Source organism: Crocuta crocuta, unplaced genomic scaffold (assembly GCF_008692635.1).
Source record: "Crocuta crocuta isolate KB4526 unplaced genomic scaffold, BGI_CrCroc_1.0 scaffold318, whole genome shotgun sequence".
In the NCBI taxonomy this organism is placed as follows: domain Eukaryota; kingdom Metazoa; phylum Chordata; class Mammalia; order Carnivora; family Hyaenidae; genus Crocuta; species Crocuta crocuta.
In genome coordinates, this window is record NW_027531425.1 from 4,026,414 (window position 1) to 4,052,106 (window position 25,693).

At 46.8% G+C, this 25,693-nt stretch overlaps 2 protein-coding genes across 2 annotated transcripts in view; one reads left to right on the top strand and one right to left on the bottom strand.

Annotated features, from left to right (window-relative positions):
• TIMM17A (translocase of inner mitochondrial membrane 17A) overlaps positions 1 to 5,941 on the bottom strand; it is a 12,565-nt gene extending 6,624 nt beyond the window's left edge. The window contains exons 1-3 of the mRNA XM_077771965.1: positions 5,878 to 5,941; positions 1,490 to 1,589; positions 1,310 to 1,373 (exon numbers count right to left, since the gene is read on the bottom strand). Coding sequence (XP_077628091.1) covers positions 1,310 to 1,373; positions 1,490 to 1,589; positions 5,878 to 5,903 — 190 coding nt within the window. The 5' untranslated portion in view covers positions 5,904 to 5,941. The remainder of the gene's footprint in view (positions 1 to 1,309; positions 1,374 to 1,489; positions 1,590 to 5,877) is intronic.
• Positions 5,942 to 14,062: 8,121 nt separating this feature from the next.
• LMOD1 (leiomodin 1) overlaps positions 14,063 to 25,693 on the top strand; it is a 43,498-nt gene continuing 31,867 nt past the window's right edge. The window contains exon 1 of the mRNA XM_077771980.1: positions 14,063 to 14,604. Within this exon, the coding sequence (XP_077628106.1) occupies positions 14,344 to 14,604 (261 nt within the window). The 5' untranslated portion in view covers positions 14,063 to 14,343. The remainder of the gene's footprint in view (positions 14,605 to 25,693) is intronic.

The following is a 25,693-nucleotide window of genomic DNA, read 5'->3' on the forward strand; positions in this document are numbered from 1 at the left end:
AGAGGCTTGAACCTGACAGAGCTCGATTCCACGACCCTGGGATCATGACCTGAGCCGAAAGCAAGAGTTGGGCACTCAACTGACTGAGCCACCCAGGCACCCCCAGTTACCCAATTTCTAACATCTTACATTTCCATGGTGCATTTGCATAATTAATGACCCAATATCAATATATTATTAATTAAAGTCCACACTTAATTCAGATTTCTTTAGTTTTCATGTCTTTTTTCTGTTCCAGCATACTAAGTTACATTTAGTGATCATGTCTCCTTACGCTCCCCTTGGCTGTGACATTACCTGATTGTTTTTTCATTCACTGAAAAAGCATAATATGACTGACGCAGTCTCTTAAAAGATACAGAAAAACCTGTATGACTTCTGTATATATTGGGAATTCAGGGTTTGGTATGTGCTTTAATACTACTTATCATTCTTGAACAACACGGTACCCATTAAAGCAAAGGAAAATGAGTAAGTAATTTACCTTCCAGAAGATATAATTATTTCATAGGAAAAAAAGAAAAGGAAAAAGATATACCATCACTTTAGCTCTCAGAGTTTCAATTCCCTTATCTGGAAAATGGGGATAATAATACTGACTTCATATTGTTATGAGCATTAAAATAATGCTGTGGAATCCTTAGCAGAGAGGTTGGCACACAGCAAGCAGTCTGTAAGCGGCAGCTCTGAGCTAGTCTTCCGAAGAAAAATATGCTAAAAACAAAGACAGGACTATTTCCTCTGATGCACAAAATTACTAAGGAATGACTAAAAGTATTTAATCTTTTTCATGTGTTCTATATGATGTCTACAAACTGACTGTTATCTTTGTATATGAATATAGTTTCTAAGCTTTTTTATCTCCCTCCTCCCAGCTTTGAAATAACCAAGTTTAAAAAGCATAATGAATTCTTTTCAAATTCTGCGATGACCTCTGCACAACATTCAAAGCCAATTGGAGAGAAGACTGATCAGCATCATCCATTTCTCTCGTGAAACCGCAATCCTTCAGATCACTTTCTCTTCAGCTTTATATTACCCCAGGAGCTATCACTCTTGACAAATACCACTGAGCATTTGAAGGACAGAGACAAAATTTTCAAATGAATGGATACAGCAATTCCAGTTAACTTTCTGAATAAAGCATAAATCAAGAAGAACGTATAGAGATAGTAATTTCTATCAAGCTGTTACAGTGAACTAAACTCACTAACTGGTATCAGCTAAAAAAGAAGAAACAAAACAGAGCTTCATCTTTGAATGAACAAGAAAAGCTAGTATGACATACAAATGGAAAAATTCTGCTTACCTCCCAACTGTGGAGCCCTGGTTTTAATAGCTGTCAAACTCCCTCGTAGTCTGTGGTTTACTCCCTATAAAGAAGCAAGCAAAAATAAAAGTACCTTTCCAACCTAGTGATCGGGCCGCCAGGGATATTAACTAACCCAGATTTCAAATGATGTTAAAATAAGACCATTCACTCACTTACCACTGGAGAATTGCGAAAACCTTTGATTGCTTGAAAGATACCACCACCTATGGTACCCATCGTAAAGGCCCCGCCACAATCATCCACAATTCGCCAAGGGCTGAGGACGGGGAAACAAAATAAAAAGATGGCTATATTTCTCATTCATAAACCATGAAACTTTCTTTGCTAACATAACATACTAAAGGATACATCAGATTCTAATGCGGTGTCTACTTCAACCAGTAAAGTAAACATGTAGACAAAGGATTCTGAACATATCCGTATCTATTCGGCTCAAAGCCATAAGGAACGGAACTGGCTTTAATGCCCTAGTGTTAACAGCACTTAATTTTCATTTAATAATTACTGCATCTAAGTTGGGCACTGTGCAAAAGTGAATAAGCAAATATATAGGAAATTACATTATCATCAATGTTGATCCAATCTCCCAGGGATCTAAGTAAGCTCTCCCACTGTAGTAAAATTTCAAGTTGAGACCCTCAAAAATGAAGATTCAATAGGGGCAGAGGGAGACAAATTTAAACATTTTTAAAGTTTGTAACTCTTTCTGGGTTTATGGAGTCCCAGTTAGCACCTGGAACTTTAGTTTGTATCAGGTCCATTTATACACTGAAACACTCTAATCTTCAATAATTAGAGGTTAAATTTGTAAACTTAGGTTCCAAATGTAGCAACCTAACTTATACAACACAATGAAATCTGAATAATGTCATCAGTAGAACAAGAACTACTATTCTAGAAATTTGACTTAAAAAAAAAAAGTCTGTGAGTGGTTAAATTCATTATATATATTTTAAGTTTATTTATTTATTCTGAGAGAGAGAGAGACAATCCCAAGCAGGCCGCACACTGTCCACGTGGAGCCTGACGCAAGGCTCAAACTGCAGTATCAAGACCTGAGCCGAAATCAAGAGTTGGACGCTTAATGGACTGAGCTACCCAGGCGCCCCTCATGAGGCACACATTCCAATTGTCAGCAGGATGCTTGGTGGCCTTGCTACCCAATGTTTGTTTTTGTGATCCTAAAAGCAAATTCAGCAACACTTGGAGTTTGTTAGACCTGCAAGCTCTCAACACTTTACCCAGGACCTACTGATTCAGTTTATAGTTCAACACAATCCCCAGGTGACTTGATTTCACTTTAACAGTTTAAGCAGTGCTTTGAAACTTAAAGGGATTGGAAAAATTTCTTTAGAATGGTAGAAACACTAAAAGGAAGTATAGAGAAAAGATAAAGGAGAATGAATTAGTGCTCCCTCTGAGTGGTGGGCTGGTAACTTGCCTGCTTCAGATTCTGTGTCTCCCTCTCCCTCTGCCCCTCCCCACTTGTGTTTGTTCTCTCTCTCTCTCTCTCAAAAATAAACATTAAAAAAAAAAGATCTAGTGCAAATGATCTTATTAGTTGGGGATTAAAATAATCAGCAAAGAACAACAGGATTCAGCTTAGAGAGCAATCAGAGTATCAAAGAAGGGATGTCCAAAACAAAGGCAAGATGGAAACGGTTTCTGAACAAATTCTGGCTGAATCAAAATGTTCCTGCAGAGAAGAGATGAATTACACAAAATGGAAGGTTGAGGCTAGACTCTAAAAGAACATAAATACTAAGGGCGCCTTGGTGGCTCAGTTGATTAAGCATCGGACTCTGGATTTTGGCTCAGTTCATGATCTCAATGTTCTTGCGTTGAGCCCCGACTAGCTCTGCACTCACAGCACAGAACCAGCTTGGGATTCTCTCTCTCTGTCCTGCTCCCACCCCACCCTGCTGCTCACACTCTCTCTCAAAAATAAATAAACTTTTATAAAAATAACAAAAGTATGTAAATACAAATACTATAGGGAACAAGTAACATAACACAATTAAGTTTTTGTTAAGTATTAACTATGTTTTAGGTGCTTTCAATACAAATAAGACCTATGAGTTTCAAAAAAGTTAGGTTATTTTCCTATAGAATCTCTAATCTCAACTTTGTGGGGGAAAAAAGTATTCTTATGTCCTCTTCATCTTACAGGTGAACAGAAGCTCAGACAGAGATTAAGTTGCTCAATGTCATATAGGTAACTACTACAATTTAAATACAAAAATCTACAATTTCAAAATTCCAAGTCCTTTCCATTATATCATACAGACTGTGGGGTTTTTGTTTCTGTTTTTTTTTGTTTTTTTTTTGTTTTTAAGAAACCAATGACAAAAGGAGTATTTGGGATGACTAAGTCCATCTGATGTATTAAAGCAGGCTGGAGGTAAGGAGAGCAATTAGGAAGGTATTGTGAAAGGCATAAGGGTGCCAGGTAAGATTGTGACAATAGGAACAGAAAGGCAGATTATGAAAGAATTGAGACTGCTTATGGCATGCCTGTTTGGAGGCTGGGTGCTGTGGAGGGAAGAAAAAGACGCTTATAGTTTGAGGTTGAATGACCTGAGAAAATGCTCTTACCAAACAGGGCAGGACAGAAGATCAGAGCAGCTTTTCAAATTTTTTATGTTTATTTTTTCAGAGAGAGAGAGAGAGAGAGAGACAGAGCACGGGCACAGGAGGGGCAGAGAGAGAAGACAACACAGAATGTGAAACAGGCTCCAGGGTCTGAGCTGTCAGCAGAGTTGGACAAAGGTCTCAAACTCATAAACCGCAAGACCATGACCTGAGCCAAAGTAGGATGCTTAACTGACTGAGCCACCCAAGTGCCTCAGATCAAAGTAGTTTTAGCTACAAAACTAACCAGACAACTGACTGAATTGCTTCAGGACATATGTACTAAGAGAAAACAAAGGGACCACCTAATTCATTAGATGAAAATTCATTATTATAACATCTTTAAAAAATTTTTTTTTAATGTTTACTTATTATCGAGACAGAGAGAAACAGAGGATGAGTGGGAGAGGGATAGAGAAAGAGGAAGACACAGAATCCAAAGCAGGCTCCAAGCTGTCAGCACAAAACCTGACACAGGGCTCGAACCCTCGAACCGTGAAATCATGACCTGAACCAAAGTCGGACGCTCAACCGAATTAGCCACGCAGGTACCCCTCATTATTATAACATCTTTAACTCAACAAAGTTAAAAATATATCCAACAGCTGCTGATAACAGCAGTCTACAGGGTACTGAGTTCGGCATATGTAAGCACAACTGAGAAACAGGGATAATTACATGTTAATTTAAAATTTTTTTAAGTTTATTTATTTATTTTGAGAGAGTGAGAGCGTGCATGAGGGGCAGACAGAGGGAGAGAGAATCCCAAGCAAGCTCCACAATGTGAGCCTGACACAAGACTCAATCTCACCAAACAAAAGACCATGACCTGAGCCTAAATCAAGGAGTCAGATGCTGAAGCTTAACCGACTGAGCCACCCAGGCACCCCTTGGTAATTTTAACGAGCTAGGAAGTGCTGAAACATATGCCCTGTATCCTAGTTGGGGGATTAAAAGAAAAAAAAAGGCACAAAGCAGGTAATATGGCTACTGCTGGCAAGATAACAATATAAAGTACTGGGCACTTTCATAAATTGAGGACATCTTGGCTTTTGCTCTAACACAATTAAACAATTAAACAGGTGATTAGTCCAAATAACCAAAATTGATTTCTCACTTAAGACCCTCCCCAGGAGCCTTAAATTTAGGCAACTTGAGATTTCTGATAGCAATTTTGCCTTTTTATAACTACTTATGTGCCTGACTTACTCATGCTTTTACTCTTTGAATCTATAAAGTGGTGAGCACAGAGGCTTCATTCAAATACTGAATACATGAATTTCTGTTCATGGTTCTCAAAGAACACATGCTACTATCTCTATTATCTAGATAATTCGTGTCCCCCTTTGCCCCCAAGGGAGAATTCCAAGCACGACTACGAGGCTCTTGCCTAGAGTTTATCCAGACCCTTTGGGTAAAATCTCTGTTCCACACATTTGAAATGCTTCGCCCTGCGGACACATCTCACGACACAAATAATGCCTGCAGAATGGCATCTCCTCAGAGGCCTACTGTCCCTTCCTCAACACAGGAACCGAGCAAAGCGAGGCACGGGGACGCGTCCAAGGTCACCTCAGCGGACAGGGGGGATTATTACTAACCCCGCACAAGGTCGACTACGTCCTGGGTTGGAAACAGGTTCCGAGGCTCCGTCTAGCCGAAGCCTGGACCTCCTCATCCAACGCAAGGTCACCAGAGTGCCAGGTTGGAGGCGGCGAGGCTGCCACAAACGCCGGGGGAGTACAGCGCTGAGAAGCCGACGGGCTGCTCAAGCCGGTGCTGCCAACGGTTAACAGACCCACGTCGACGGGCCTGCGGCTGAGTCCGGCTTGCACCTCGGGGGACTGGACAGGGAAGAACGAGGACCGGGAGCAGAGGGGCAGGACTAAAGGAAGGGCAGTGGTAAAGCTCACCAGGGTTCTCTCGCGTACTCCTCCATCTTGACTCCACTGGCGCGAGCGATGCCGGGCAAGCTGGGCGGAGCCTGACCCCAGCGGCGGAAGTGATCTCGAGAGGAGGGCGTTAAAGTCTATGTGGATTGGCTCACCGAGCCCTCCCGCAACCAATGGGAGCCCGGACTTCAGGGGCAGCGTGGGGGCGGGACAGTGGCGCTTCGCGGCAGAGCTGGCCCTGCCCAGGTTCCCGAAGGCTGCTAGTTTGGGATGGGTGGACCGGAAGCAGCCCAGTTAAGGTTCCGAGGACTGAGCTAACCTGACACTATTCCTTTAGGGTTTACCAAACTTCCTACATACATTTCTTTTTTCCTTTCCTTTCCTTTCCTTTTTTTTTTTTTTTTTTTTTTTTTTTTTAGTACTTTGGCTGCCAATTTGGGAATGAATGCTAACTAATTTCACCATGGTGTGTGAAGCTTTTACCAACTACACGTAGCAGGCATATAATTTTTTTTAAAATATTTTTTATTTATTTCTAGGAGAGAGAGAGAGAGACAGCGTGAGCAGGGGAGGGTCAGAGAGAGAGGGAGTCACAGACTGAAACAGGCTCCAGGCTCTGAGCTGGCAGTCAGCACAGAGCCCGATGCGGGGCTCGAACCGCGAGATCATGACCTAAGCGAAAGTCGGACGCCCAACCGACTAAGCCACCCAGGCGCCCCAATTGGGCAGACAGTGTCACAGTCCCTTATAGTCACAATGCTTGAGATGTGGTAGATGTTGGATAAATGTCTTTGAAATGAACTTACCTGGGCCATCTGGAGTACTCTGACCGATTTGGGGTCCTTGACTTGGAGGTATAACAACAAGAGCCTCTTCCGGGCCACTTTCCAAAAGATCACCAGAAGAAGAGGGGTGTTTAGCCCAGAAAAGAAGAGCCCAAAAGGATGGGAGCCCATCGACCTCTTTTAGCTTACAGTTAACAAAACCTCAGTTATGGGATGTCTGTTAAAGGAGCTCTTTTCCATTCCTGACTTTTGAGATTGACTTTAAAATACATATATACTTATTTTATGGAAAAAATTAGTGCAATTCATAGGAAGCTGCTGTAAAGAGTGAAGTATCTTCAGAAACTTGAAAATAAGGTAAGCAGGTAAACAACTTCCACAGAACTGAAGATCGTCAGTAAAATGTATCTTTATGTGAAAAGAACGATTCAAATTAGTCATCTAATTTGGATGTGTAAAGTCCAAGAAGTCTTTTTTTGGAACGTATGACTGTAATTATAAACCTTTAAATCTAATTAATTGTACAGACTGAAGAGAGAATGTGGGAGGTAGGCAACAAGAGGAAGTCAGAGAGCAAGAATTTGATATTTAGTCAGTACTTCAGACCTAGTGGGTATGAATATTTCAGTAACTAGAGATGTGCATTCTCATGGGGCAAGGATTTTTTTTTTTCTGATCTCACCAAGACTCAGTGAAATATTCCTTAGCTCTAGCTACTTCCCTTTGTTCTTACTGCATATTCCTTATGCAGTCTTCTGAGTGTTATTTGGTTTCTGAATAGATTTCCTTTAAAATTTTTTAAATGTTTATTTACTTCTGAGAGAGAAACAGAGCACGAGTTGGAGAGGGGCAGAGACAGTGAGGGAGACACAGAATCCGAAACAGGCTCCAGGCTCTGAGCTGTCAGCACAGAGCCCAATGTGGGGCTTGAACGCAGGAATGGTGGATGCAGGGCTTGAACTCAGGAATGGTGAGATCGTGACCTGAGCAGAAGTCAGACACTTAACTTACTGAGCCATCCAGGTGCCCCTGAATATATTTCTCTTAAGAGAGAATGCCCTGGCCTGTGCTCAAAACTATTCTTGTCCACTTGATAGGTATATTTGTTTATGCATCTACCTCTTGTGAGCTGGGTTCTTCTGAATCAAACCAATCACCAAGAATGGTGATAATACCGGGTTTGTGAGTTTACAACTGAGGGCCAGACTCTAGGCTGTGGTTACCCAGCTCACTTCATTCCAACAGTCCCCATCCTAAAGTCCCTTACTGTTCTGGGAGGCACTGCTCAGATGGACAGCAAGTATTCTTGGACTTATCACTCTTTACTTTCTTGTAACTTCAATAGGTAACGGGATGTAACAGGACATTTCTGGGTGAGCAAGTCCTTGGACTTAGCTTTGTTGGCTAGAAACGGAAGATGTCACCCCTCCCTGAAAAATATCCATTTCCATCTGAGCAAAGAAACATCTTGGAAGAAAAGAACTAGGTATTCTAATCTCCTCCTAATGAGTCTGAAAGAAGCCTGAGGAACTGCCGTGGCCCTCATTGAAAGAATGGTCAAAGACATGGAGGAATGATAGAAGAAAGGAATGGGGGTCCTTGAGAGCAAAGTCACAATAAAGGTGAGGTGCGTTTGAGGAGATGATCCAACCCAGCAGGGTACATTGGTGACAGTCAGTGTTCTGGGCCCCGCCAGAGTCTGCTGCTGGAACCCCTGTGATCCAGGTCCTCTGGGTATTGCTCTGGGGAAAATAGCTCCATGTATGAGCCAAAAGAACTGCGACTCATGGCCTCTTTTGCTGTGAGATTTGCTGTGAGGGGAAAGGAAGGAGAGACCAAGGTGAGGAACAGGGGAAGAAAGGGAGATCATCCCTCATGCCTCAGGGAGCCACCTGGAAGTAGCCATGTCTGGCAGTGACACTGGTGCCTCCTTCCCTGCTCTGAAGTAATTATCTACCCCTGCCACCCCCCACAATTAGCTTTTATTCATCTTCCACTCTTGTACAATTAGACCATTTTGGGGGGAGGGCTCACTGAGAGAGCTAAGATTGGGGAAAAATGAGCATTTGATAGATAACAAGGGTGCATAGGCAGTGCTGAACCAGGAGAGAAACTAGAGGGATTATAACCCCAGTCAATTATAAGACCCTTATTCTGTGCTCAGGATTGTCCTTAGTGTTAGGATTAGGGTAGAGAGAGTACAGAAAATATTGATATGTTGCTACTCTCAGGGTCCTCAAAATGTACTTGGGAAGAAAGAGTGCACTTGGGAAGAAAGAGTGCACTCTTGCGGAATAGCTGGGTCAAAATGATAAAGTGCCAAAATGTGTGACATAGAGCATGGTGAGTGCTAGAGGCACTGAGAGGAGAGAGGGAGTTCTGGAGGCCTGAATGTGCTCACAAAATATGCTTGATAAACTGGCATTTAAGCTACAGTCAGATCTTGATCAGTGAAGACAAAGCCAGGCATTATAGGTAGAGAGAATGACAGCAACAAAGGTGTGGGCAAGAAGGAACATGGCGTCACTGGATGGGCTGCTGGTCCCAAGGGAACGTAGAACGACTGAAGCAGGGACACCTGGATGGCTCAGTTGGTTAAACATCCAACTTTGGCTCGGGTCATGATCTCATGGTTTGTGGGTTCAAGCCCCGCATCGGGCTCTCTGCTGTCAGCAAAGAGCCTGCTTCGGATCCTCTGTACCTTTCTCTGTCTGCCCCCTGCCCCCACTCATGCTTTTTTTCTCTCTCAAAAGCAAATAAACATTAAAAAAAAAAAAAAAAAGACTAAAGCAGCAAGAGCAAAGCTATATCAAGCAGTAAAGTCCTAGGGCAGTAAATGTGGAGAATGACTTAAGAAGCAAGACTGGAAAAATAAGTTGTGTCTGGAGACAGTTACCTACAGATCTCTCACATGTCTGTCTACACATCCAAGCATTAGGAACTAAATTCTCTTGGGACATCTGGGTGGCTCAGTCAGTTAAGCATCCTACTGTGGCTCCAGTCACAATCTCATGGTTCATGAGTTCGAGGCCCACATCGGACTCTGTGCTTACAGCTCAGAGCTTAGAGCCTGCTTCAGATTCTATGTCTCCCCCTCTCTCTGCCCCTCCCCCACATCCACTCTGTCTTCCTCTCTCTCAAAAAACAATAAATAAATTAAAAAAAAAAGTTTTGAGAAGAACTAAATTCTTTCAGATTCTCTTTTCAAGAATGTTGTAGAAGCCAATGGCCCTGGAAAGCTAGAGACAGGACTTCCTCTGGAGCAGATTTAATTACAAGAAAGGAAAGGCAGAGAAGCCTCCCTTCCCTTCTTCGACCAGATTTGTTTCCCTTCCAGGGTAATAAAGACTTATTAAAGTTTTATCTCCTGGGGCGCCTGGGTGGCTCAATTGGTTGTGTCTGACCTCCGCTCAGGTCACAATCTCATGGTTTGTGAGTTTGGGCCCCGCGTTGGGCTCTGTGCCGTGCTGGCAGCTTAGAGCCTGGGCCCTGCTGTGGATTCTGTGTCTCCCTCTCTCTCTGCCCCTCTCTTGCTCACATTCTGTCTCTCTCTCTCAGAAATAAATAAAAAAATTGAAAAAACAATTTAAAAGTTGTATCTCCTTTATGAATATAGCTCAAGGAGTTCATTCTAGAAGGATACCATGAGGTCATAGGGTAAGGAACAGACCAGAAACAGCCTCTGTAGGGAGTGCGCAAGAGAATAAGCCACAAACGAGAAAAAAAGAACCAAGAATGCTTCTTTCTACACAGACCCAACTTGTGGAGGAAGGGGATAGACCTTTTCAGACTCTTCCCCTCGCAGCCCCTCAGTGCCTTCAAGGTGCCTGGTCCTATGTAGCTTGAGCTCCACTGAGCATTGGCTAAATTGGTTCTGGTTCCCTTTTCCCACCAACACCAACACCACATATTTGGCTAGAGCTTGGGGTCTCCCTTCCTTTCTCTCTCCCTGGGTCCAACATAACAGTACATGTTTTTCTGTGGGCAGTAGCCTGTGCCAGAATCGCATGATACTCATGATGTGTCTGTTTCAGGTGGAAGTGGATTCTGAGCTTGGATACTTCTTGGCCCCTACATAGAAAGTGGGCAGTGAGTGGTTCCTCACTGCAGGTGCTGGAGGAGACTGTGCTCCTGGGCTCAGGGTTCCCGAGCCTTCCAGATCCCTCTGTGATGCTTTTCAAGGGAAGCTTTTCAGAGTCTGTGAGCCCACAGTCCCTGGGACTCTAGAGAGCAAAACGTTTCAGACTGGGTCATATCAGAAGAGCCAGCTGTTTGGAATTGTGGGTCCCGAGGCAGAGAAGATACAGGGGTTTATGTGCAGACGCTTTGGTTAGGAGGCCATGAGTCCAGACTTAAACTTTGGAAGCTGTAGATTTATTTTTTGAGTGTGTTCCCACAGTTCCACTGGACCCAGATGGAAGGCCACTGAAACCAGACGGTATAAAGGCTGCCCCAGGGGCTGAAGGTAGTTTTTGCCTTCAGGTCCTGACTGCTGTTTGGGAGAAGTGAACATTATTAGCAAAAAGCCTAAGAAAGAAGAATCCGTGGAGGCTGGAGAGAGAGCTGCGTTTAGTGGACCGGGGCCTGGGAGAAGAGGCTGGCCAACGTGACGCTAGAGCCAGGGATCGCAGAAGGCGATGCCTCCTCCAGAAAGAGGCTGGGCCAGAGTGAGGGTGAAGACTGAGTTACCCAAGGCGAGACAGGATTAGGGGTGGGTTGGGCTAGGGACTCAGTGGCAGATGCAGGAAGTGTCCTTTCCACACAGCGTATTGAACGAAAGCCCACCTCGGCCTAGCTTAAGTCCTTTGTTAGGACCTCTGGGATGCCCACCTGACTCCTCCCTGCAAAATCATTGCAGCCTGGGGGGCCTGGGGGCTCAGTCAGTGGAGCATCCAACTTTGGCTCAGGTCATGACTTCATGGTTCGTGGGTTCAAGCCCCATGTCGGGCTCTGTGCTGACAGCTCAGAGCCTGGAGCCTGCATCAGATCTGTGTCTCCCTCTCTCTCTCTGCCCCTCCCCTGCTCACTCTCTGTCTCAAAAAACTACTGTAGCTTCTGTTGGGCTCTTAACAATCACGTCCACCTGTCTTGCTTCACTTTGCCTTATAGTATAATTAGGTTTTGCCCCATAAGTTATACATTTTAAAGAGAATAACCATGTTGTAATTTTTTTGTATCTCTTACCCCATAGTGCCTGGCATGCTATCTATACATAGCAGTATCTGAATAATGCTTGAATGAATGAGTGAGTGAGCATCAGATGAGAAGGGGTGTGTGTGTGTGTACTGGTACTGAGGGTGGTTACTGCTGAGGAAAGAAAGAAAAAGACAAGAGGTGGGATGGGGAGACAAGTATGAAGCGAGTAAATACATAATTGTAAATAACTGTATAAAAATAGTAATCACAGGGGGGCCTGGGTGGCTCATTCTGTTAAGCATCTGGCTTCGGCTCAGGTCATGATCTCACGGTTCGTGGGTTCGAGCCCTGCGTTGGGCTCTGTGCTGACAGCTCGGAGCCTGGAGCCTGCTTTGGATTCTGTGACTCCCTCTGTCTCTGTCCCTCCCCTGCTCACACTCTGTCTCTCTGTCTCTCAAAAATAAGTAAATGTTTAAAAAAACAGTAATCACTGCTAATAATTACCATGTGTTTACCATATATCAAGTATAGCAACTGTTCCGTGTGTGAGTTTGGATCCGATGTTCACAACAATCTTACAAGGTTGGTACCACTGCTGTCCTTATTTTACAGATGATTAAGTCAACCCTCTGTCACTTGGCTGGCAAGCAGCAATGCCAGGACCTAACATGGTCCTTTGGCCTGGAGAGCCTAGGCTTGAGCGATGAAGCCATCCTGCTCTCTGGCCTCCTCTGTTGAGTTTCCTTATGGCCCCTGTACTTCTCTTCTGAGGCATGTTGTAGACTTTTAATTCTTTAATGAATTATTTGAAATTATTTACTTATTAACTATCTTCACTGATAGAAAGTAAGCTGCAAGAAGGCAGAGCCTGCACGGAGTTTCATTTTTCTTCTTTTTTTTTAAAGTTAGGCTCCACACCCAACCTGGGCCTTGAACTCTTGACCCTGAGACCAAGACTCAGATGTTCTACCCACTGAGCCAGCCAGGTGCTCCTGACTTTCTATCTTTAGTTATACATTCTGCCCTTAGAACTGTGCCTGACGCATAGGCACTCAATAAATACATGTTTACTGGCTCACTGACAGACTGACCACTGCCTTCTAAAAATGACAACCCCCAGGATTCTCTAAGCCTTTCTTCCACTCTTCCTCTCAGGTCTCCCTGCCTCACCTCTGTACTCCAGTCCCGTCAGTCAGCGCCATCCCTTCCTCAGCCTTAACCTAAAGCTGGACTAGTGGACATTGAATGCCAGGGCCAAGTTTTTGTCCCAGACGATCCCTGTACTCAGCAAATGCTGATCAGGTGACTCTCTCTCTCTCTGGCTTAGGATGGAAAGACGCCAGGAAAGATCGAAGCATCTACCCTGATGGGTTACACCAGGGCTTCTAGAAGGGATTTTGTGGCAGGAGGGAGGGGGGCAGGAGATTGAGTGTCTCTGTGACTTGTGCAGGCAGCATGATGGATGGGCAGTGGAAAGCCCTTTTATGAAACATGCCAGGCCTGCTGCAATAGTATCCCTCCCCACAGCCCAGAATTAAATTTCTCCGAAGACACCCTCAATCACGCTCTGGATTTATACGTGGGGTGGCAACCTGCCGGCTCCTCCTCGGCGCTCCCAAAGGAGGTTTGTCTACGGTTGCCCCAGCAGATGAGAAGGGAGGGGGGTCTGAACCCTCTCCTTAAGAGCCTTGGCACGTCATGTAAATTGAAGTTTCCTGACTTCTGCAGGTCACATTGTCTTCCCCAAACAGCCTACCAGTTTTCAGTTTGGGTACACAGTGGAGATTTATTTTCTCTGTCTCTCCTCTCTCTCAAGAAGTGGCTGAGGCCTCTGATGCTCAGCACTTGGGTTCTCCTTCGAAGAGAGGATGGGTGGGCAGGTAATTCAGATGATCTGGAATCCCATATCTTTCCTGAGGCTGTAAACTACTGGAAGTCCCCCAGCACATTACCAAATACAGTAGAAAGGAGTCAGCGGACCACGCACCAACGACAGCAACATCCACCCAGGATGAGACGTCAGATCTGTGCTCCAACAGGACATGCCTGGGACGGGCCTGTTCTTGAACCCCCACAGCCCCATCCCTGCTTTTCTGGCTCTCCCGTGGCTCTGATCAGCTTCTGCCAGCCTCTGCATTTTTGTATCTTTTTCTCATTGCGTGGCCCCCTTGTCTTTAAAAGGCTAAATGCTCTGTACTAAATTTGGTCACACAGAGCTCCAAGATTCCCTGGAATGTCCTCAAGTTTCAAACAGCTCTGACAGCGAGGCAGGCCCGCCCCCTGCGTGGGGATTGGCTTCGCCTTTCGGGGCCAGGCAGTTGTCAAGTCTTATTGGCCACTGGTTAGACCAGCCAGGGTCCACTAGCCCCGGGCTTCGGAGCTGGCTTGCAGTTAACACTTCGGCACCTGTGGCAGAGCAGGGCAGGGCGGAGGAGCCACGTCCTCAACCAGCTAGGGGTCCGCTCTCAAGTCCACTCTGCTCCATCCAGATCAGCTCCGTGCCTCCCCCTCGTAGCCCATCAGGAGTCCAGCAGCCCCTGCGAGAGCCACAACCCACTTTGCCAAGATGTCTAAGGTAGCCAAGTATCGGCGGCAGGTGAGCGAAGATCCCGACATCGACAGCCTGCTGTCCACCCTGTCTCCCGAGGAGATGGAGGAGCTGGAGAAGGAGCTGGACGTGGTGGACCCAGATGGGAGCATTCCCGTGGGGCTGCGGCAGAGGAACCAGACGGAGAAGCAGTCCACGGGCATGTACAGCCGGGAAGCCATGCTCAGCTTCTGTGAAAAGGAGACCAAGAAACTTATTCAGAGGGAGATGTCCATGGATGTGAGTGAGCAATATGCTACAGGAGGGGGGGGGGAGGGCAGGGCGGGGAGGGAGACCCTAACTCGTGACTCGGATGCTGCTTTCCTTAGAGCAAAAGGTCTTGTTGGCAAAAGCTGTGGTGCTTCGGAAGCAAACAGCATCCGCTGAACTGGCAGTTGGGAACCTCTTGCCCCTAGTTTCGGTTATAGAGCACAAATTGGCTATGTTAGCAGAACTCGCCATCCCGCAATAGCAGATGGGGCCACGGGGAGGATGGGAGCTGGAGAACGTCCTTGAAGCGTTCATTGTCAAGATGACACCATCCTTGTCCCCGAGCACTTTATTCCCTTCACATTCACGTCCTCCGTTGTGAGGACGGGCGGAGGATAGGATGATGCTCGAGGTCTCCTGGCAGCCACCTCAGGAAAGAAAGTCAGCCCTCCTTGCAGAACTGCTCGCTTTTAGGCCCTCTGGGCAACTCAAGGCACATGGACCATTTGAGGAGGCTCAGGGGCAGATGGGCCTCCCACAGCGATGGGAGGCAGGGGTTGGGGGTCTGTGAGGTGGGAAATGCTCCTCAACCTGATGGCTTCAGTTTCACTCCCAGGGAAGTTGGGGTTTGCACTTCCTTGGAGGAGCATCTTGAGGGAGCCTCCCCTCCTTTTGGTAGTAAGCCAGGTAGTAATCCCCTCCTTTTACAAGTCAGCCAGGCCCCTTTGGGGGTGGGGGGAATAAGGATATTCCCCAGCGAGGTTTTGCCATGAGGAGGGGACAGAGGAGATGCAAGGGCGCCATTTTGGAAGCATCTGCCCACACCTAAGACGGGCTTAAGCAAAACCTTTCTCTTTTCCTGGGTTGGCACGGAGAGTTCTTTTTTCATCATGTGTTCATATATAAGTCTTCTTGGGACAAACTAGATCAGCCTCCACCTGAGCGTGGCTCTGTAGAACCCCTTGGCCACAGAAGAGCATGTCTGGTGGGGAAACAGTCCCACGTCTTTGCGCGGATTCTCTTCTCGTCAGTACTTACTGGCCACGTCTCTTGTACCTTGCCTGTTACTTGTGGATTCTTGCGTGAAAAAGTTCAATCTCAATTCTCATCCTCTGTTTTACGTCTATGGAAACCAAGGCCCAGAGCTTCAAACACCGTGTTCATTTTCGCAAAGGAGATGAGAGGGAGGGATGAGGGAAAGTGAGGTAGAAGAGTTGGACCTCTGTCTCTATCTCTACCACCCTGGGCCCATGGTTAAGGCTTCACCAAGAAGTCAGGAGTGAGGAGTTGGAAGGCTCGGGAATTCATTGCTCTGGGGGCAAGGTGATTGCCTCTGATGCCACTTGTGTCAAGATGAACAGACACTAGAATGCTTATGGAAAACAAAATGAGAGGACATAGGGGACTCCCCATGAGGACCTGGTACCCGACACCCACAGGACATGTAGGGAAAGCCAGGCAACGCACCCCAGGCTTTGGACACCCAACCTGGAGCCCAGCCCTTCTCTTCTCCTGCAGAGAGTCCCCAGGCTCTGTGCCCGGTGGCTTCTGGGATGCAGAAAGATACTCCTGAGACTGAAGTCAAATGCAGAACATTCTCAAACCCAAAGCAAGATGCTTAGGGTGTGGAGAGCGTGAGGGACTCTTATGCTCCGGGAAATTTCATTCTCAAAAGCCTTTTTCCTGAGCCAACTGAAACCCTGGCATGCTTCTCCCCAGCCGTACTCCCCTCACCCTTGCCAGGTGCACGCCTGTTTCTGCAGACAGAGCCCCGGTCAGGGAACAGAGGGTGGGGTGTGTGCATGTGTGAGTGTGTGTGGTGTGCACCCACACACCCACACAGGTGTATGTGAGACGGTATGAGGTGGCTTCAGTGTCATTTTTCCCTTGGAGGGAGAGGCTGCCCTTACTCTTCCTCATCCAGTCCAAGGGCATATGTTGGCAGAGTGGCTGGCTGGAGTTCAAGCCATCCCAAGCCATGGGCAGCAGTCATCTCTGTAAACCTGGATGAATGGCCATGAACCCTAAAAAGTGGTTTCCTTAGCACCATTAGCAAGCTAGTGAATGTGTGATTAAGAACTTGGATTTAAGTGCCAGAAAAGCCTGGTTTGAGTAGTAGCGTCTCTTCCGGTCTGTATAACTATGTAACTGACAAGTTACCTAACCTGTCTCACTTTCCTCAGCTACGAAGTATCCAGCCCTTAGGATTGCTGTGAAAACGGAAAGCATAATAATGTACAGCACTTAACACTGAGCTTGGCATATAATAAATGCTCAATAAACAACAGCTATGAAATGATTAATTCATTAATTTCTACCCCTTGCCAGCCCCTCCCTTCTTTTAGTTCCCCCAGCGCTGAGGAAGCCAAGCGTGTCTGTTTAACTAGTAGCCAAAGTAAACAATAAACAAACAAACCCTGGATACTCAGGCTGGGGGGCCTTTGATAGCACAGACACAGAACAGTGCCAGGGTGGAGTTCCAGGCTGCCGTGCCGGCTGTGGCTCTCACTTGATAGTGTTTTTTGCTCCCAGTAAGGAACTGGAAGTTAATGAAAACAAAGAGTAACTGTGAGCCTGTTTCACTTGACTTGAGGAAGCACAGCAAGATGAACATTTACTGAGAAATTTCTATATGCTATGCATATTCACCTTTTCTTTTATTTAAATCTTGTGCTTCTTGGGAGATAGGTATTTTTATTCCCATTATACAGAGCAGCAAATTGAGGCTCAGAGAGGTTGGATTAACCGCCCTAAGTTCACACAGCAACAAGTAGCCTGGCCAGCTTTAAGGACTATGCATCTTCCTCTCTGCCACACCAGGGTACCAAAAAGGGCAGTAATGCCAGCCCCTGGCCTGAAGAATTTATAATCTAATTAGGGTCACAAGACACACACATACAGAAGCACCACAGAGGTGTTACAGAGCACAGATCACATATTCATACTGTCGTCACAGAAGCACTGGGCTATCACATTGTCTAGTCTGGCTGAATGTTCATCCCTGCCTGCAAGACTAGGAACATAAATATTTAAAAACAAAATTTTTTAACATTTATTCATTTTTGAGAGACAGAGACAGAGCGTGATTAGGGGAGAGGCAGACAGAGAAGGAGACACAGAATCCAAAGCAGGCTTCAGGCTCTGAGCTGTCAGCACAGAGCCCGACATGGGGCTCAAACTCACAGACCATGAGATCATAACCCGAGCCGAAGTCGGACGTCTCACCAACTGAGCCACCCAGGCACCCCTAGGAACATAAATATTAACACCAAGTGTGGATTTGGGATTCAAACTATTAGAACCAAGTGTAGATTAGGGAAGTAAATCCTGCCTGGATATTGGATGGCATTAGGAATTTTTGTCCATTCCTTTTAGGTGGGATAATGGTATTGTGGATACACTTTTTAAAGGTCCCTTGCCTTTTAGACACGGATACTGAAATATTTATGGGAAAAACTGAAAGATAAGGGAATTGGCTTTAGAATAATATGGGCAAGGGAAGGGGGCCGAGGAATAGATGAAATAAGATTATCCATCAATTGATCACTGCTGAAGCTGAGTGATGGGTCTACATGGTTCTCTCTACTTTTGCATATGTGTTTAACATTTTCCATAATGAAATGTTGGTTTGCCTATTTTAGACAGAAGCTGAGAGTGGAAGGCAGGCCCAGTTTGGGTCTTCAGCTCTGGTTTCTCTGGGGAAAGAGCCCCAAGATTAATACTCTGGCTATCGTGCCAGAGAGGTATAGACTGTGGAAGAGGCCTCAGATGGCTTCTCCCTCAGAGGGATGGAGGACTCCAGGGCTGTCCTGGATTGGTTTACCCAGTCCTTGATGAATACTCCTCTCCCCAATCCACCCTCATGCCCCCTTCAGGTCTCAGGTACTACTTCCTCCAGGGAGTCTTCCCTGACTGTAGGGCAAATTTAGGCACCATGTCTGATCTGAGCACTCCAATGCCATGCTCTGTACCAACCCCATCCTGTTTTCTTATATCTCTTCCTCGCCAGCTCGTGTGATTCTGGAGGATGAGTGCCCATACCAGGGCAGGCGCAAGGTGGGCCCTCAACCTCTGTTTGTTGAATGAATGTTTGGAGCTGGAGGTGGGGCTTGGCAGAGCTGGCCCCCAGCTTCCCTCCCTCCCTTTAAAGGGGCAGACCTCTCAGCCCTGTGTGTTCTGCCCTGGTCCTCCTGGGACTCTCCTTCTGCCCAGGTGGAAGACAAAGCCCCTGGGCAGGTGTGTAGCCAATAGTTCAGTGAAACCCTTGTGCTTGGCTCCGGTTTCAGGAACCTGATCCCAGCAGGTCAACTCATGTGTTCTCTTTCCTTCCCAAGTGGGAAAGAAAATCTCCAGCCTGTCTCCCCTGTCCTTCTCCCTGGCGTTACCAGGGGCTGGGGATTAGCACCTGCACGCAGCCAGGAGCAGGGGCAGCTGACCTGGGAGTGGGGGTGAAGGAAGCTCTTTTAGGTTGTCCCTTGAGAAGCTAACCAGAAGCACCCCACTAGCCAGTAGCTGCTGGGCCAGAGCCTCCTGACCTCCCCCTTGGGTCACACGGCCTCGCCGTTCCCCTCCCCTACCAGTCCCAGTTCACAGCCCAGCGTCCATGGCTTCTCTACAGGGATGGGGATGCCTGAGTGCCCGAGGCCGGTGGCACCAACCCTCAGATTGCCCTTTGCAGAGGGCTGGGCCCTATCAGGAGTGCACTGGGCAGCACAGCTCAACGATTAAGGAGATTAACCCTGACTGGTACACACCCAAAATAGCCCTGCAGGCTGGGGTGGAGAGGGCAGAAGAGGTGAGGGGGGCCTGTTGACCCGGGGAGGCAAAAGCAGGCACCCAGTGAGGGTGAGACAAGTTTAAAAATCTCTCCCTGGAGTTCGAAAGGGGCCTCCGTCCAGAGTTTGAAAAAGTAGTTGAGCGACAAGTCGTTGATCAAACAACAAAGTGCTGTTTGAATTGTTGTTCTTATTCATCATGTATAAATCGGTGGGGAGAAAGGCTCAGGTGGGTGCGATGTGTGGGAGGAGGGAGGCAGGACAGAGAGCACCAAGGAGAAGATGTGAAAACGAAATGGCTCCACAGCGAGTAGGAGATGTAGATGGTCAGGAGAGGGGTCTGAGTCCCACTGACCGAGGGGAGGTTGCCGCTGGGATCTGCAGGCTGGGGGCTTCAGGGTCCCCACACTGAGGCAGCAAGAGGCACGTGTGAGCAGACACGCAAAGGGAGGACAAAGTCTCCATCTAACCTGGCTGCCTTCCTTGTCCCCAAGAGACTCAGGAGTATCCGTATCAAGCAATGGCAGCATACCACGGCTGGGTCCACGGGGCGCAACACCTGAACGAAGTGCACGAAGCGCACCAGGAGAGCCACAGAAGACAGAGGGGTCAAGGGCACTGTCCTTGGAGATCTAAAGTCTACATGCATAAAGTACACACACACACACACACACACACACACACACACACACACACAGCAGTTATAGCAACAAACCATAATGAATGGGGGAGGAGGGTGCAGGGCAAGAGAAGCTGATATCCGTCTGCCTGCCAAGTTGGATAAACAAGAAAATCCTGGACCATAATACTCAGGCCTTTCCAGATCAGGCTGTGCTTTCTTGTTTATTGGGCCGCTTTCGGCACAGGCAGCAAAGGAAGAAGGGGTCTAGATTCTAAGCATCAGTTCCCCTCAAGGGCGCACTTAGCCCCAGGCAGTGTGGGGAATAGAAAGCCCATGGGTATTTGGAACCAGACAGGATCAGATCTGATTCCACTTCTGCCCCCATTGTCTGAGCCGCTGAAGCTGAGGCTGAGGCGTTACCTGAGGACAGGCATCAGCTTTAGAGTACCTTCTGGACCCAGAGGCATTATTAATACTATCTCATTAACATAGCTTCTGGAGGCCCCAGTGCTCTGCTGACAAGTGGGAAGATGGCATGACTCTTGAAGGGTTACCGTGAGGATTAAGTTGGCTAAGGGACTGAAAGTGACTGGCACATCATGAGAGACTTCTCCCCACCCGAAATTCTTCAGACTTTATACTTGGGTATATGCCAAATCAACTCTTTAAAAAAATCTTTTATGAGATGAAAAATCAACCTGTCAGTGGAAGTAGGGAATGGCAGAAAGGGAGGGAGAGAAAAGAGGAAGAGCCGCAAGGAGCTAGCTTAAGGAAGAAGGCAGGCTTATTTAGTTACTTCCTGTCTGGCCCCCTTCCCTTGATTTCTTTGAGCCTAATTTATTTAACACCCCAGGCTCCAGGGCCCGCACTGGGTGGCGCACTGGGTGACTGCATTAGAAACATCACAGAGTAGAGGGAGATGGGGGGTGGGGGTGGGGTGCTCAGGACTGGTGAATTCTCCTTGTCTGCAATTTCCACGAACTCAGAGAAGCCTAGGCTGCTTCAGACAAATTTGGCTCCACCTGTCTCTGGGGTCTGCTGCAGAAATGACCAGGGCTTGCACACACCTCTACCCTCTCACCTGCCTTCCCTCAGGGAGAACCCACAGACTCCAGAGGGGGTCACTTCCTCAGCCCTTTCTTCCAGGTCAGGCCAGCAGGGCCAGCAATACCATTGCTTGCTACCCAGCCCCCTCCCCATCAGGCCCCTTCCCACCAGTGGACCGGCCTGGGGGCAGAACTTCTAGTGAAACTCTGGCTACAGAATGTACAGAATATGGTGCTTAGAATAGTGTCGTCAGAAGCCAGCTAGACCTGGATTCAAATCCTGTTCTGCTGGTTGCTGGCTACATTGACCTGCACAATCACTTTACCTGAGTTTCCCCATCCTTCAAATGGAAATAACACCTAGTCATAGGATAGTTGTGAGGTTGAAGCAAATAATACACATAAAGCAGGTAGCAGAGTGCTGGGTTGGAAACCTGGTAGTGAGGGTCCCTGAACTTGAGCTTCCACCCTTCCTTCACGCCACCCACTCCCATTCTCTGCATTCTTTTTACAGGCAGGACTGACAGGAGGGAGAAGGACTCCATTAGACCATTCATTCTCCAACTATTTAGTAAGTTTCTATTGTATTAGGTGCTTTCCGAGAGCTGGGATAGAGTAGGGAAGAAGACAGATGAGGTCCTTGCCCTCACAGAGCTTCTATTTTAAAGGGTGAGACAGAGAATACGTGTACCTAAATATATACATGACCAATAACATATACACACCACATATACATGTCACGTACATACAAGGAATAATGCACTTTCAGGAAAGGGTATATGACAATCTCCTATAAGGTGATCAGGGAAGATACCGTCCAAGAGTTGGCATAGAAGCAGGGCCTGGAATGGACCGAAGGAGCCAGCCAGTGGGAAGGTCTGGAGAAAGCTTTCCAAGCAGAGGGAAGAGCAAACACAAGGCTTGGCTGGGTAGGGGAGTAGGTTTAGTATGTCAGAGGAAAAGTCAGGCCGGTGTAACTAGAGCAGGGTGAGCAAGGGGCGGGGGTGGGTGGGTGAGGCTGGAGGAGATAAGGCCCAAGAAGTAAGCAGGGTTCAGATAATGGAGGGCCTTATAGAGCAGCAGAGGGAATTTGAATTTTTCTTCCAAGTGCCATGAGACGTCATTGGAGGGTTTTGAGCAGGGGAGAGATGTGATCTGATCTAAGTTTTTGAAAGGACCTATCACTCTGCCAGCTTTCTGATGAATAGACAGTACGAGGACAAGACTGGGGAAGAAGAGAGGCCAGCTGGAAGAGTGCTGCAGTCAGGTGAGAGGCCAGCGATGGCTTGGGGAGAAGTGTTCAGATTTAGGAAATACCTGAAAGGTAGCACAGGTAGATTTAGGAAATACCTGAAAGGTAGACAGGACTGACTGACTTACTGGGGGAAAAGAGAGGAGTGGGGGGCCCGGTCCTGCTTGAGTTATTGGGTAAATTTGGTGCCGCTTACTGAAATAGGGAACAACAGGAGTGGCTTGAGGAGTTCGAGAATTCTGATCTGAACAAATTAAGTTTTGGTAGATGCCAAAGACGAAGTGTTGGACTGACTGGGCACGTGCAAGTCTGGAGCTGAGCGAGGCAGTGGGGCTACAGATAACATTTGGGAGCCATCAGTATATAGACAATACTCAAAACCATGAGCCTGGAAGAGATCACATAGAAAGACAGAGTAAACGAAGAGGAGAGGTCCAAGGACCACGCCCTCCGTTACCCCAACACTTGGGCATTGCAAGAGTCTCGGGCCAGTGGAGGAGACAGAGAGGTGGGAGGAAGCTCAGAGTGGTTTCCCAAAGGCACGCTCACAGGGGGCTTACGGGAGGAGAGTGCATTCACGCTGGCCACTCTTGCTGAGAGGTTTAATAAGATGAGGACAGAGAATCGACCATGGTAACTGGAAAGATGGAGGCCATTGGGACCTTGACAAGACTGGGTTCACTGCAGTGAAGAGTGGATTCGAGAAAGAATAGCCAGTAAGGGCTGGAGATAGAGAGTCCAGACAAGTGTCTCTTTGATTTTTTTCTAAGTTTTGTGCTAATGGGAAGCAAAGAAGTAGAGTGGCAGCTGGAAGTAAATGTGGAATCAAAGGGAGATTTTTTTAAAAAAATGGAAGATGATAACATGTTGATATACTAATGGGGATCATTCAGTAGAGAAGGAAACCTCAATGGCCTGGAAAAAGAGACAAAACAGGATGGCTTGCACTGGAGTGGAGGGGTTGGCCCTAGCAGGCGGTCACCTCTTATACCAGGAGGGAAGGTAGTGGAGACAGGCACAGATGCAGGCAGGTTGATAAATGGGGTCGGGGGAGATGAGGTCGACCTGTTATGCGTTGATGCATGAAAGTGCCGCTCCAGGAGGACCACCCAGGCCGCCGTACACAGGCTGGGTTGTAGCGGGGAGGAACTTAGAAGGCTGTGGCAGTAGTCCGAGGTTGAACTTCAGGTCACAAGAAAAATGCCCCGTGCTCCCTGGGTGAGGTAGAGAAAACACGAAAACACTTCCGGATATGAAATCTGGCATGCGAACACTCAGCAGACAACAGCCAGCTGCCAGAGCTGCTTGAAAATCCAGTAGATTTTCACCTCCAGTGCATCGATCTTCCATCCCCAAGGCCGCCCCATGAGAAGGAGGGAGCACACAGGTCCCTGCCCAGCACACAGCTGGTGTGATGGGACAAGCCCTGGGTTTGCAAGGCAAGCCAGGCGGCCTGGGGCTCACTCTCAGCTTGACTGTCTACCAGCTGTGTGGTCTCAGGCACGCGTTTAACATTTGTGAGCTTTACTTTCCTTTATTTGTATTCTTTAATGCCTTGTCTGTGGCTCATTATGTACTTGACAATAATGGATTTTTTTCCCTACACTGTTTTTATTGAAATATAAAATACAGACAGGGGCACCTGGGGGGCTCAGTCAGTTAAGCAACTTCTGCTCAGGTCATGATCTCACGGTTTGTGAGTTCGAGCCCCACACCAGCCTCTCTGTTGTCAGCACAGAGTCCGCTTCGGATACTCTGTCGGCGTCTCTCTCTGTCCCTCCCCAACTCTCTCTCTCTTTCTTTCTCTCAAAAATGAATAAGCACTAAAAAAAAAAGGAAGAAAAAAGAAAAAAAAAAAACACGGACCAAAAATCATCTAAAACACAAATGTGGAGTTTCATGAGTTCTCACCAAGTGACCAAGAAGAACAGCAGCAGCGCTGCAGTACCCTCACCCACCTCTGCTGCCTCTCCGGCTCTCCCTGCTTCCTACCTGCCACGGGAACCCCTACCCTGACTTCCAACCCCATAGATTAGACTCGCCTGTTTAAAAATATTATACAAAAATAAAAATAAAAATATTATACATACATACAAATATATAAAAACAAATGCATATTATTTATATATATAAAAATACTTTTACATATTGTTTGTATTATATATAACATATATATCATCTTTCAGTAGGTGCTTTTCTGTATTCAGCTTCTTTCACTCAGCTTTTTTTTTTTTAATTTTTAAAAATGTTTTATTTATTTCTGAGAGAGAGACAGCGTGAGCAGAGGAGGGTCAGAGAGAGAGGGAGATACAGAATCTGAAACAGGCTCCAGGCTCTGAGCTGTCAGCACAGAGCCGGACACGGGGCTTGAACCCACAGACCGTGAGATCATGACTTGAGCCGAAGTTGGACGCTTAACCGACTGAGGCACCCAGGCGCCCCTCTTTCACTCAGCTTTATGTCAGTCGACATTCAACCATGTTGTCCACGGCATTTTTTCCCACTCTCACTGCTATAGAGTATTTCATTGCTTGAATATGCCATAATCTATTTATCATTTCACTGTTGAAAGACACTTGGGTTGTTTTATCATTTGGGACTATTATAACCAATGCTGCTGTGAGCATTTTCATACATTTTGGGGGTACATTTATGACTTCTTCTGAGTCAGGTATGTACCTAGGAGTGGACTCGTTGGGTCACAGGAAATGCACAGTGGCCTTTTAATTTCTTCAGAAGCCTGTAAATAGCAGTGATCCTATCTAATTTGAAGAGTACAAATGTTTGGAGAAACTCATGACATAATGACTTGCAAACAGTAGGTATTTAATAAAAGCGGGGGCCACCATCATTTCTAATGATGTCCATCTTTGGCAGCAACTAGAACGCTGTCAAGGCCTTTGACCACGCCCCGCCTGCTGTCCTCCTGACCCACACTATTAAGATTTGTGCTTCCCTAATACCCAACTCAGATTCCTCCACCCCAGGACTTTGACTTTCCCCAAGATGGTGGCTTAAAGCTGTATCCTACTTCATGGGCTCTTCCCATCCTTAGCCTCACTAACTCCCAGTATGGACAACTTCTCAATTTTCAGACCCTTCCTGCTTTACTTAGTTTTCTATTTAGCTTATATCTTATTCTGGTCTTTCTCCATATTCGGCTCCATTCGCATGTGTATACCTCTAACCTTTTATCACCCCCAGCCTGCATGAGCATGGCCATTTGGCTTTTCTACTCTGACTCCCAAGGTGCTGATCTTGCCTGGAGAAAATAACACAGCCATACATACTGGTGCTGCTGTGCCAGGGGCACCTGGGTGGCTCAGTCAGTTAAGCATCTGACTTCTGCTCAGGTCATGATCTCACAGCATGTGAGTTCAAACTCTGCATCGGGTTCTGTGCTGATGGTGCACAGCCTGCTTGG